The 13,646-nt window shown below is 38.9% G+C and overlaps 1 protein-coding gene across 1 annotated transcript; it reads right to left on the reverse strand.

Annotated features, from left to right (window-relative positions):
- Positions 1-141: 141 nt before the first annotated feature.
- Positions 142-8,835, reverse strand: LOC116248676 (ferric reduction oxidase 7, chloroplastic-like). Its single transcript, XM_031621603.2, has 9 exons — positions 8,453-8,835; positions 8,220-8,310; positions 7,909-8,106; positions 5,297-5,531; positions 4,524-4,851; positions 3,178-3,424; positions 1,457-1,712; positions 943-1,372; positions 142-705 (listed from the first exon to the last, which is right to left on the reverse strand). Exons 1-9 carry the CDS (start codon positions 8,703-8,705, stop codon positions 554-556), a joined length of 2,190 nt encoding a protein of 729 aa, XP_031477463.1. The 5' UTR covers positions 8,706-8,835; the 3' UTR covers positions 142-553.
- Positions 8,836-13,646: the final 4,811 nt, after the last annotated feature.

The following is a 13,646-nucleotide window of genomic DNA, read 5'->3' on the forward strand; positions in this document are numbered from 1 at the left end:
GGCGAGTTGGGTATTATAGTTTCTTGCACTGTTAATGGAGATTTTGAGCAGTCGGGGTTGCTCCCCGGTTGTGCAGCTGTTTGCACAGCTGAACAAGTCTGTGGAGAGCCAGATCCTGGGGTATCCTGTCACTAGGCCACGAGAACAAGAAAACAAGAGCAGTACAACATTTTAATTATGAAAGTAACCATTACAATATTCAGTCTAATCCCTGCACAAGTAAATGAAAAAGGAAGAATGAATAAATAAACTTATCCCCATAGAAATTTTTTCAACTTTAATAAGCTCGGGAACCTCACGGCCCTCCACATGGCCACATTTGAATAGCCACGTTACTTTAGTTTATTGCTAGTTATCTCCTTCCTTCTGCGGAAGGGTAATTTATTACTAGTTATTGCCTTCCTTCTACGAAAAGGACCATGTACAGTCTTTTTCTTATTTTTGCTGCTTCCTTGCTTTGCAGGGGCATGAAGTTTGTTCAAGTCCAACTTGATGGTCTCGTATTTGAGTTTTACCGAACAATGAAGTTGGTAATTGCTGCACATGAACATAGTTAAAATTCAAAGCTATAGCTATGGAAGTGGAAAACTGGGTTGCGTATGCTCTTGCAGTGTGCAGCAACACTGGCCTCGAGGCCTGGTGGACCGCAAACAACAACCCCCACATCCACGTTCCCCCACTTTTCTGATATAGAACTGAAAATTTCTGCAAAAACAAAAGGAATACAAAATAATCAACCGTTGACATATGAAGAATGTGTGACCTACCTGATAAGCAAACATGCTGATTTGAGATCTGTTGTGATGAATTTTAAGATCATAAATCTCTCTCTCGCTTTCTCTCTCTCTCTCTCTCTCTCAAACACACACACACTCTCTCTCTCTCTCACACACACACACATATGAAGTGCTGATAAATATACGCTATAAGCAGAAAGATTACCTTTGTAGTTAGGCCGTCGGCCATAATGAATAGATGCCAAGGAAAGAAGATCTTTTGATGCATCCTCGCCGTACTGAGTGGAGCCATTTAGTCCTGCAACATCCTCTTGCTGCTCATCATCGTCAACAAACTCCAAACCGCTGCTTTCCCACAGACGCCAGAGCATGATCACAGGCCCTCCAAACAAAATGATGCTTGCAAGCATGCAAATGATGCACAGAAGTCCATTTAACCATGAGTTTGATATATTTAGCTTTCCTAAGACTAATTCTGCCACACCTTCAAGTGCTACAAAGCCAAATATCGAAAAGAACATGTAGATCCCCAACCATTTCATATTTCCTGAACCAACCATAGTGGACATGCTACTGCCTCTGGTGCTGAAAATGTATCTCACTATCTCACCTCCAGAATTACAATTTCCACCTTCCTGCAATTTTGTTGAACATGGAATTAATGTCGTCTTCACGAGCACTATTTGTAATAGCTAAAACCCCTCAAATATAGGACATACCTGTAGATTTCCTGATTCTCTTGTTACATATGCTTGAATTTCTATGTCTAAAACTTTGAGGGGGAATGCACATATCGATGTTACATTAATTTCAGAAAGAAGAGAAAGGTCCTCTGATCTTTTCACTGACCAAACCAACAAAATCTTCTTGGGAAGGCAATACTTTTCTTCCTTAGCTCCATGCAGCATGTCTTTCAGAATGGAAAAGAAGGGAGAAATGCCACTGCCCCCAGCTACCAATATGAGATTTTCATACCTGTAGATGTAGAAAATGCATTTGAGTCATTCAGAAATCAAAGGCTATAGAAACTGATAAACTTCTGCAAAGCACCACCGTCATTCATTTCACTGCAAACAAATAAGGGGTTCATGATAATCGGCTGATGATATTCTACTTGAACTGTCAGTGACAGGTTAGCAAATCATTTTTTAAATATAGTCTATGCATTGATTCCAACTCTGAAATGCAGACATTGATGAATCTCCACCATGATATATATTTGGGTTCTATCTATATTCATTACTCCGTAAGTTACCCTGAGATTCCCATGATCTGCAAATGCTTTCTGAAATTTGCAGGACCAAAACATGACTCGAATGCTGACCTATTTTTCTTACTAATATTGCAGAAGTTCATCCAGAAATTCTGTTGTGTTTGAACTTTGAAGTGTAACCCGTGTTCATCTAAGCCCACTGAGAAGCCTTCAGTGGTTTTGACTTGGAACTGTATATGTCCTAATTATCAAAATTTCTACCATGATCTGCAGACTTGTTCAGTTTTTATCTAGATAAAAAATGAGACTAAATGAAAAAACAGAGATGTTTGCTTCAACAGCCCAACAGAGATTTGATTAGATTGACAAACCATGACTCAGTACTACTGATCATGAATTTTTTTGTCATGTACAAATTGAGGGATTGGTTTGGGCCTGAAAAAAAGTTTTGGAATTAATTTCTTCATTTTTCTATAACTGTAAGGGCACCACCGAGAACATGGTCCTCATGTGATTAAATGCCTTCACCATTTGGAAAGAGATGTTGCTCCAATATGGCAGAGTTATATGCCAGAGCAGCCAATTACAAGCAATTTTCACTGCATTAAGCAGGGCATTACCATAAAAGAAAGTTTACCTCTCATCCACTTCACCAAATGCCATTGACAGCAAACAAGGGAGCATGAACAATAGAAACAGAGAGATGGGTCATATATTAACGTTGTCTCCATTGGTTGTCAGAGTTCTCTCAAAAGTTTTCCAAAATGAGATTTTTATTGGGAAAATCTTGGGAAACAATTGGAAGTTCTGAAGCTTCGAAAGATATAATGAATAATGGAAAAAGCTGTGAGCAGAAAACTTTTTAACAACAGTGGAGAAACAAAAAGAGAAGGCATCATATACTTAAAATACAAAAAGAGACTTCAAGAAAGACAATGGATAGTATCAGGAATCTCCTAGAGTAATACCTCAGAATTTTCATTTCTGGTAATATATTGAAGAAATTATTACATTTTGATGGTATCAGTTGTTGGGGGCTCAAAGTGACAACAGTACAGTTATATAGCGACTGTGCAAGAAATAATGGGCTATGGTGCACATAAGTAGTTCCACATATCTCAATTTACCTACTTGCTCTATCGAGAATATTAGCCATGAAATTGCACCAGTAAATTAAGCTGCTCTATCTCATGTTAATTACATAGGATCATAAGGATTTCAGCTTACTGGAGATGGTATAGCGACCTATACCCATATGGCCCCTCAACTGCTGCCCTTATTCCGGAAGCATGATTCCTAGCATTCAAGATTTCATCTCTTAATTTTTGTGTCCACTTCCCGGCAACTTTAATTAGAACAGTTAAATGCGACCTGCCATCTAGTGAACTAGAAGAAACACTAAAAGGATGCCACTGGAACCACGACACTTCCCTTACTTGCAGGAAGACAAAGTTGAGAGGATTGTATGTCATGTCTAGAGGCAGCAAAAACCAACAGAAATCAAATTAGAGCAAGTCATCATAGACAAATTGCATAAAGAGACGCATGTCAGCATGAAAAATTGAAAAATGTTGAAGCATTGAGATATTGATCAAGCCGAAGGGTTAATTCTTTCTACTCCACCTTATGGAACAGGTAGCAATAAATTAATATTTTTGCTTATGTTTTCTATTAATTCATTCATTTCTTCTATTTATCTATATGGTATATACTGTCATAATATTGATCGAAAAGCAGTTTTAGTTGTCGTTTTTGGTGAGCAGTGTTTGAACGGAAGCAGTGAGTTTCTCACTGGCCTGTAATTCAGGATGTAATTGGAAAATGTTGAAGCATTGAGATATTGATCAAGACGAAGGGTTAATTCTTTCTACTCCACCTTATGGAACATGTGGCAATAAATTAATATTTTTGCTTATGCTTTTATATTAATTCATTCCTTTCTTCTATTTTTCTATATGGTATATACTGTCATAATATTGAACGGAAGCAGTGAGTTTCTCACTGGCCTGTAATTCAGGATGTACTTGGAAAAGATCGACATCAAACACCATATATGCAGCACACTCTCCCATCTTCCACGATATATACAAGAAGGACACCTTTCCTGTCGGTCTTGCAATAGTTGACAAGTCCAATATCCCCCTAACATTTCCACCACTTCTAAGACAAATCGATGTTTTTTTTTTTTGTTTTAACCATGATTAGCAGCTTAGCCAGTATAGTGATATGCACAGACACATTAGATTGTTTAATTTGAAGAATTGATAGATCTAATCCTCTCTGTTAACTAATTCCTTCCTTCAATTAATATTAAACATAAATAACTGCAACTGTATGCGTATAATCAAGTACCAATTAAAAAAAAAAAGACCATCGATTAATAGAACAGAAGCCAAGCACATACATATTGTTTTTGTCATGACCAAAACCCAAGAGCAAATCATTTTTTAAGAAAAGATTTCTCTGTATTACTGTATACGATGGGTGCGTCGACACACACAAACATAATTTGTTCTAACCCACACACATGATTTGTTCTGGTGTTGAGAAAAATAAGGGCAAAAGAACAATACTTTTGGGCTTTGATAAAGTCAACTCTACTGCTCCACATGGAAAGCATTTTGCTGAAAGCACATCCACAGTAGTCCTGGACTGCCAGAACCTCAGAAACCGATCCATGATAAACAAGAAAACAGAACCAGCAATAATGTAGAACAGATTAATTCCAACATGCAATGCAGCAAAAATGATGAACACTGCATAGAGCTGATGGGTGTAGTAGAAGAGCTCGAAGCGCTTTCTTCTAACTGGAGAAAGCGAAGTTAACCACATCAACAGCCCAGCCAAAAGGCTTACTGCCCCAGGACAATGGGCGATACCGTCAGTTTGCCACAGAATTATCTGCAAAATTTCCACAACATACAATATTAGGTGAACACAAAGCAGGATGACTTTAACATCTCTGAGACCACCACTAATGTGCAATATGAGTTATACGTAAGTGCCTTTTGGCAACAGTAACATACAGTTACAGTCCCATGAATCTGCCCAACCGTAACACATTCAATTATTCTTTAGAAATCGAAATCTAAACCTTTGAGACATTTAACTTTCCATGATACATGGCTCCAATTTCTAAAGTTGATTCCTTAAGCAGCCTTATGCACTAGTAAGCAAAAAAGGGAGGAGCTCAATGATCTATATCTAAACTGCAATAAGGCCACCTCTTCTGATTTGATCTGATATTCAACTTTCATGGTAAAACTAACATGTAAAAAAGACGGCAGAAAAGAAGACGAAAATTTTTAATCAGAACCAAATTGATGTCTGGTTTGAATTTGCCGACCTTGGCTTGCAGTGTGCCCTGGGCGATCCATATTAAGATAACAACCAGGCCATGCAAAGTGAGGAGGATCAACGTCACATGTCCCAACCATTTGTGATACCTGATTGCATGTTCAAATGGAATGTCTAAAACGCGGAGAAGAATGGAGCCTCTAGCTGTGGGTATAAGAAGAAACGCAACGCAAAAGAATCCAACTGCTCCAAGACGGCGACTGAAGCAGCGGCCAAAATGGACACTGCGAGCAAAGTTCGGTAATTCAAACACCTGGACATAAATACAGCAGCCGCTACAAGAAAGTGGAAACAGAAAGGGACACTTGAAGATGTTAATGTGAATGTAAAAAAACTTTGAGGGGTTGGTGCAAAAGCTGCCCACACTAGCGGTCATGATTTAAATGTGCAGGATGCAGAGAAAACCATGCATTATGCAGATTGCATTCTCAGGAAGTTTACAACAGAATTTGGACCTGTGATTGTCGAAGGTTCGGACAAGGGTGAGAAAAAGGAGATTGAAGGAGCAACTTACTTGAATAAGGTGAGAAAAGAAAGAACGCATGCATGCATATTTCAATTATTGCATTGCAATGAGGAGTATTTCGTGCACATTGCCCGGTTTGGCGCACTGGTTGGGTTCCTCTGTTCCGGCTAGAGTTGGTAGGAGGTCAGCCACCGATTCGAGTGGGATGAAGGTCGTGCGTCAATGGATGGGACGAGTGTATTAGCTGACATACACACTTTGCACCTACGTAACTGTGCAGGTAAGAGAAATGAAGGGCTTCTCAATATAAGCACTCAAATATAGACTATGAAATATAGACTATGATCTTGGGGATAGCTATAACAATTCTATCCACTCTTGAGTTTGGATGCGTTCGCGGGTGTAGGACCTTAGGTTCGAGTATTAAACCGATTTTGAATAACAACCCGACCCACTCCCGGGCTTGGGCTCTTGATTCGACGGATCCCAATCCACCCCTTAATAGTTTTGGCTTCAACCCTCGAAAAGGTTAGAAATCATGACAATCATCTCATTGCTTTTATACTAGATTAAACTTTTGAAATATTACAATAACTATAAAATGTTTCACTTTGTTAACTGGCTAGGAGAACTACATCCCAACTAATTAAATATAAGTGGTCAAATCTTTTATTGAAAAAGAAAATGACAATAGTTTTTTATTTTGCCCCAGCATGTGCTGGGCATTTATCATAAATGCCCACTCAACCAACCTTTTGGATGCTGCAGGTCATAAGTTTGGAATGTTCGGGATCGGGTGCCCAAAGCATTAATTATTAAAGCCAATGCTTGGATTCTTAAATGGTTAAAATGCCCTCATGATAGAATGGCAAAGTAAGAAAAATCATATTTTCAAAAAAGAAAAAGAAAAAAAAATACTAATTTTCTAAGTCACATGAGTGCTAGTAGCTTGGAGATAAAGTGTGACATGATAAAACGTGGGCACGAGATACGGCGAATTAATGCCCCTAAATGGCTTCCTCCTTGTAGGAAGGAGTCCAAATGTATTTTAATAGCTTAATGGGCAGAGCTAGGAGCCATGGGCTCTCTTTAATTTTTAAAAAGTTAAAATATATTTATCATTTCAAGTTTTTAAACATTTTAATTTGGCCTCCCAATAATTTTGAAAAATTATATAGCAGTCCCTTTATTAGAAAAGGAACATGGGAGCCCCAGCATGGTTGCACACCCAAAATAATGTTTTGGATTAAAAACATCTTTTTGCTTCCAAAACTCCATTTTGGACGTGTTTGGGAACATTGAAAATGACATTTTCAAAAAAACTTGTTTTTTGAAAACGCTATTTTACGAAGGGGTGAAAAAACTACCTTTCGAAACCTGGTTTTGTCATGCCCACCCAAACATATAAACAATTTTTTTAAGAAACTCGTTAAAATAGTAAGAGTAATTTTATGAGAAGAGGGGCTCTTTCTATCTCTCCTGTTGCACTTGCAAAGCAGACTACTCAGCGGAGTTGTCTCTCTCTCAACTGTTGCTCAGCCAACGCTCTACTGGCCATTGAATGGTAGTTGATTCTGCACCACCAACATTCAATGGAAACAACAAAATAGAGAATCGTGGGAACGACATAGCAGTGCTGAGTGTTGTGGCTTCATCTAAACCCGCCCTTCTGATTGCCACAATTTTTCTCTACAATTTTTCTTTTAGTTTACACGTAAATTTTAAAAGATTTCATTATTCTACATAAAAATTTAAAAAAATTATATTTCTGCTCCCCTTCATTAAAAATTCTATGTTACCAAAGGAAGAGACTTGCGTCTATTGGCCTACAAAAACATGCTCTGACAAGATTCACCTGTGTTCTCTAACAAATGACATGCATGCCTGCCTAGAGAAAACATGGATAATCAAATTATCAGTTCCTAAAGCCTGGAAATGTGGAGTCTTTCATTGGCTTTGTTTTAAGACATGGCTGTCGAGGTTCCCTAGTGCACACCCTGAAAAATTATACCTATGAGTATGCAATGATAAAAAAAAAAAACTTTTTAAAAGCATAAAGAAATATAAAAATGTTAAAAAGTATAAAATTTATTGTTATCAGCAGGAAAAGGAAAAGAAGGGAGCAAGGAATTTACAGGTCCGTCCCACTTGGAGCAAGAAACGGTCCAGAGGTATAGTCTCTTATCATATAAGCAGGCAGTGCCCAAAGGATATAAGCTGCAAATGCAATAATTCCGATCAGTTCTGCAGCAGAAACCACACCAAGAGGCCCCTTTACGATGACCGGATGGGTCCATAATACCCGGAAAGATGGCAGCCTCTTCTTCTTTCTCCTGCAACCAATTTAATTTGTTCATGAGCTCTTCTGCAATGCCAAAGAAACGCATAAACTAAGAAGCACAGTTTTAGATCTTGAAGGAAGCTTATAAGCAGTAATGCCTCATACTCATTGTACTCCGTGGGAAAGAAGGCGAGATAGGCAGCCCCCAGCAGCGCAATAGCCAGAACAGGGGCGCTGAACAGGAGAAAAGGAACCCCTGCCAATGGAGGAAATTGAAAGAAAGAAAGAGAATAAATATTGCGAAGCTAAGTTGTTCTTAACTAATTTGGTGTGGTAATTGCTTCCCTTTCGTTCCTGCCTCTGATGATTAAAAGAGTCATTATCTTCCCGGATCTCACCTGATGAACCATATACAGTGGTGTTGGTCATGGAAATCCATTTGGCGAGCAGTTTTCCCATGAAGTCCGTGGGAAGGAGGAAGACGAAGACGACCCATGTGAGGAAGATGGCTACCATAAGAAGCTTTAAGCTGCAGCTCAGGCAAACCTTGAGGCATTGAGCAGATCTGAAGAGAAGCCCATCGTCTCCGCCATCTTCAGCAAGGAATGGTTCCCAAGGAGAGTTTCCCTCCATGGAAGTTTGGAAATACATAGGACTTCGATGAGCTTGGAGACAAACTTATGAAGAAACAGTGGTAGAACATCGAGAGAGAGTGGGAGATTCGAACGTGAAAAACACGCCGACTTTGACGACTGTCTGGTGGTGTTTGGTTCGTTCTGGGTGCCGGGCCTCTGCTGACAATTATGTAAGTTAACCATCAAAGTTCTTTACTGAGATAAAAGAAAGAGCACAAAAGTTCAACGTGGAGTTTCATGGACCTTGAAGTCGATAGTTCCAAGACCTTGATATTTATTAGGCCTTTTACAAACGACAGCTCCTTGTTTCAAGGAATAGTTGCGCGAGATACGTTACAAGCATTAACGGCATAATAATTCTTCTTTGATATCTTTAACTATTAAATCCATCGTAATTTTCATTGCCATGAATGTTGCCATGCATCATAATCTTCAATCTGTAAGCATCATCTCCAATGCCTTCATTTACGCTGCTCTATTTTGAAATGACACCATAATATATTCACTTTTGATCTTAAACCTAAGACATAAACCGACCTTGCTGGGTTTAAAATTAGGCTTCACCAGAATTTGCCTTAATTGGATGAGACCACTGTAGGGAAGTAGATTGAAAGTGAATGCTTCACAGATTCTATTCGTATAGAAGCACCCAACTCTGTGAAATAAGCAGGTGTTCTAATTTCCAGAGTAATCATAGGAGCATCTTTACGAGAAGAACTGCACCACCAACGTATCTCTCTCTCTACCTACCTAAAGTCTAAACAGTTGCAGACCACAAAGGAGGCAGCAGCCAGTACTGCTACAAGACCTTTGAATGGCAGATGAAACTATTCCGGGATTTTTTGTTGACCATCTGATGGGTTCCGCTTCCTCCTTAATCTTTTGTTATGTTCACGCTGCCATTTTTTTTTTTGTGTGTGTGTGGCTTTCAGCACAAGGGAGGCCCATGTGCTGTCAAATCGCTCCCCAACTGCCTGCCGGTGCATGGGAAGGACAGGAAATGGGGCCTCTAGTATCACCCCACCGGCGGTCGGTCTGCTGTGCTGATGCCGCTGCCTGGCCAGTCGTTGGCAGCCAGCGGTGGCGTGGGTTTATCTGAAGGAAAATCGGGGTCCCATTGCCACATCGATGGGGGAGATGGCAGGCAAAGGCAGGTCTCGATCAGGGCCGCGCGTTGCATCCCACCACGGGGATCCGTGGCGATGGTGGTGGACATCGACTATTGCTCGTCCCAGACCCACTGGTAGGCGGAATGCTCACTGGTGGGGTAGATTCTGGTGTCTTCAAGCATGGGTGCCACCCTATGTCTTAGAAAGGGGAACGCCAGAAGCTTTCTGGTACCGTTCTTCCGTCTGCCACCTGGTTGTAACCTACGCCAGGTCTTGGGTTTCCACCGGCATCCTTAGGTGCCAGTGCTGCGCTCCCATGACGGAGTCTTGTCTGCCTCTTTGCTCTCCGACGCTGGATACATCTTTGCTTCTTTGCTGCCAGACGATGGGTTTCAATTATATCTGATACTCTTCATATCCTTTTGAAAGATTTTTGTTAATTTGCAGCAATTTCTCCTTGGTTGCATATTTTTTTTCTTAAATTCAACTAAAAATTCATTCATTTCTTGCATGATACGCTCCTGGCCTTCAGGACTCTTCCTCGGATCATGCATTATCACGATCAATATGGAAAAACAAACCAAATCTCTGATACCAAGTTGATACAAAAAGAAAGAAGGGTTTCTCTTCTAAGCCACGATCAATGCCTACCTAATCTAGGGATAACAGAAAGAAATGCAAAATAGAATATAAAATGTGAAAAGAAAACATAAATAACCATTATGGTTTTTTTTTTCTTATTCACTCAAAAACTGATTATAAATGAGGCGTAAGTGCCTTTAAATAGGGTAAAAGCGGATTTAAGAATCTCTAATCAAATAAAAGAAAATAACAAATAAAAATCCAAAATATGAAGATAAATCTGGTTGCTCTGCTCCTGCGTCACATTTTCAGCTGAACAGCGAGCTGCCAATCTCATCAAGCTCCAAAAAATGACGACCTCATTTAAGTTTTATCTAACAATGCAATGCATTGATAATTGCACATCAACATAGTTAAAATTCAAAGCTGACGCTATGGAAGTGGAAAACGGGTTGGCATAAGTTCCTGCACTCTGCAGCAACGCTCGACTCAAGGCCTGGAGGACCACAAACGAGAACCCCCACATCCAAGTTCCCCCACTTTTCTGATATAGAACTGAAAATTTCTGCACAGAAACAATGGGAATAGAAAAGAATCAGATAATGAATATGATCTGAAGAATGTGTAACCCACCTGGCTTGCAGACATTCTCATCCTTTGAGTTCTGTTTTAATGAATTTTAACATCATACTTAAATGTCTTCCTGTCTCACTAGATTCCTCTGTGCCTGACATAACGGGGCTGTTTGGCAAGAGGAATACTTTGTTATTGTTTTAAGTACGTACATAAAAACTTAGGGCAAATTCATGAAACATTTGTGAAAGTATCTAATCTAATAAATATATCATCAGTCTTGGAGCAGAAGATACATGAAATACTAACAAAGTGACCTATATGAGCAGTTATGTGCAAAAAGATTACCTTTGTAGTTGGGCCTTTGGCCATATTGAGTAGATAACAAGGAAAGAAGATCATTTGATGCATTTTTGCGGTACTCAGTGGAGCTATTTAGTCCTGCAGCATCATTGTTCTCCTCATGGACATCAAACTCCAACTTGCTGCTTTCCTGACGACGCCAGAGCATGATAATAGGCCCTCCAAACAGGATGACACTTGCGAGCATGCAAATGATGCATACAAGTCCATTTAACCACGAGATTGATATATTTAGTTTTCCCAAGACAAATTCCGCCAGACCTTCAAGTGCTATAAACCCAAATATCGAGGAGAACATGTAGATCCCCAACCATTTCACACTCCCTGAACCAACCAAAGTTGACATGCTATTGCCTGTGCTGGGAAAGTAATTCACTATCTCCCCTCCGGAATTATAATTTCCGTCTTCCTGTATTAGTTTGTAGATCATGGAACTCAGCTCATCTACACAAATGCTACTTTTAATAGTCACAATTTGAATATAAAGCATACCAGCAGATTTCCTGATTCTTGTGTTACATAAGCTTGAATTTCTATATCTGAAACTTTGAGGTAGAATGCGCGTATAAATGTTGTATTAATATCAGAAAGAAGAGAAAGCTCCTCTGATCTTTTCACTGACCAAACAAGCAAAATCTTTTTGGGCAGGCAATCCTTTTCTTCCTGAGCTCTATGCATGATGTCCTTCAAAACGGCAATGAAGGGCGAGATGCCTATGCCCCCAGCTACCAATATGAGATTTTCGTATCTGTGGAGGTAGAAACTGCACTTTGAGTCGTTCAAAAAAACAAGACTTAAAGAAACTAATCAAACTTCTGGATGTATGTACCATCGTAATAGAACATATGTAATTAAAAGCATGAATGTGTTTTAGTTGAACTTCCAGTAATAGGTTGCTGAATGATTTTCAAATCTAGTCTATGCACTGATATCCAAACTCTCAAATGTCGACACTGATGAATCTCTGACACCATATTAATTGGTCGGGTAGACGATTAACTATCTCTGCGTACAAGGCAGTTGCTCATCGTAAGATTCACATGATCTACAGTTGCTTTTTGAAATGTGCAGACTAGAACATGATTTTGAATATTGCTACCCTGTTTGACTTGTTAATGCTACAAAAGTTATTCCAGATCTGTTGTGTCTTAGGTTTAACCCGTGTTCATCTAAGCCAATTAAGCAGCCTGCTACATGCAATTTCCACTACATTAAGCATGGTATTACCAAAATATATATATATAACAAAGTTTACCTCTCATAGCACTTCAGCTAATGCAATTGATAGCAAACAGGGAAGCATGAAAAGTAGAAACCAGGACCAGATGAATCATTCCTCAATATTGTCTCCGTAGTAATAAGATATTCGCAAGACTTGATTTTTCAAGTTGGGAAAATCGTGGTGAAACATTATAAAAAATTCTAAAGCTTCAAAGCATAATGGGAAAAGCAATGAGTGGAAAATCTTTTAAAAAACAATACAGTAATGTCTCAGAATAATAATGTTGAAAAAGTTATGTTATTTTTTTACGGTTTCAGTCATCGGGTTCAAGACGAAAACAATATACTGATATTTGAACCATGCAAGAACAATTGGGCTGCAGTGCACGTAATTAGATATACAAAATAACATAATAAGCATCCATCACAATTTCAAAGAAGTCCATTTTCACAAAAAACGTATTTTTTTTAAAAAAAAATGCGTATTTAATGCCAAAAACAGTTTTGTTGTATAATACCTGTATTATTCTCATTTTTTTTAAAAAACGTCAAAAAAACAAAAAACGCGTATAATACCCATTTAATACCCGTATAATACTCGTATTATACGTTATTTTCCCATTTTTGCCGTTAATTTTCCGTTTTTGCCATTTTTTATTAATTATTATTTTTTATAATTTTTAAGATGTATTAAATGTTTAATTTTTAAAAAAAAATTGCCGAACTTTTCTCGTTTTATTCCCGATATATAAAACATTGTCGTATTATACCCGTTTTTTTCCTCGCCATTTAATACCCGTCCCCGTTTTTTGTGACAATGATTTGATCCATCGAGAAAATAAAACACGCGATGTTGCACCAATAAATCAAGTTGCTGCTATTAGGATCATAGAGATGTGAGCGTACTGCAGATGGTATAGCGGTCTACACCCATATGATCCCTCAACTGCTGCACTTATTCTGGAATTAGCATGATCCTTAGCATTCAAGATTGTGTCTCTTAATTTTCGTGTCCATCCCCCGGAAACTTTAATTAGAACTGTTAACTGCAGCCTGCCATCTAGTGGACTAGAACATACACTGAAAGGATGCCATTGGAACCAGGACAC

Source organism: Nymphaea colorata, chromosome 2, assembly GCF_008831285.2.
Source record: "Nymphaea colorata isolate Beijing-Zhang1983 chromosome 2, ASM883128v2, whole genome shotgun sequence".
Taxonomy (NCBI): domain Eukaryota; kingdom Viridiplantae; phylum Streptophyta; class Magnoliopsida; order Nymphaeales; family Nymphaeaceae; genus Nymphaea; species Nymphaea colorata.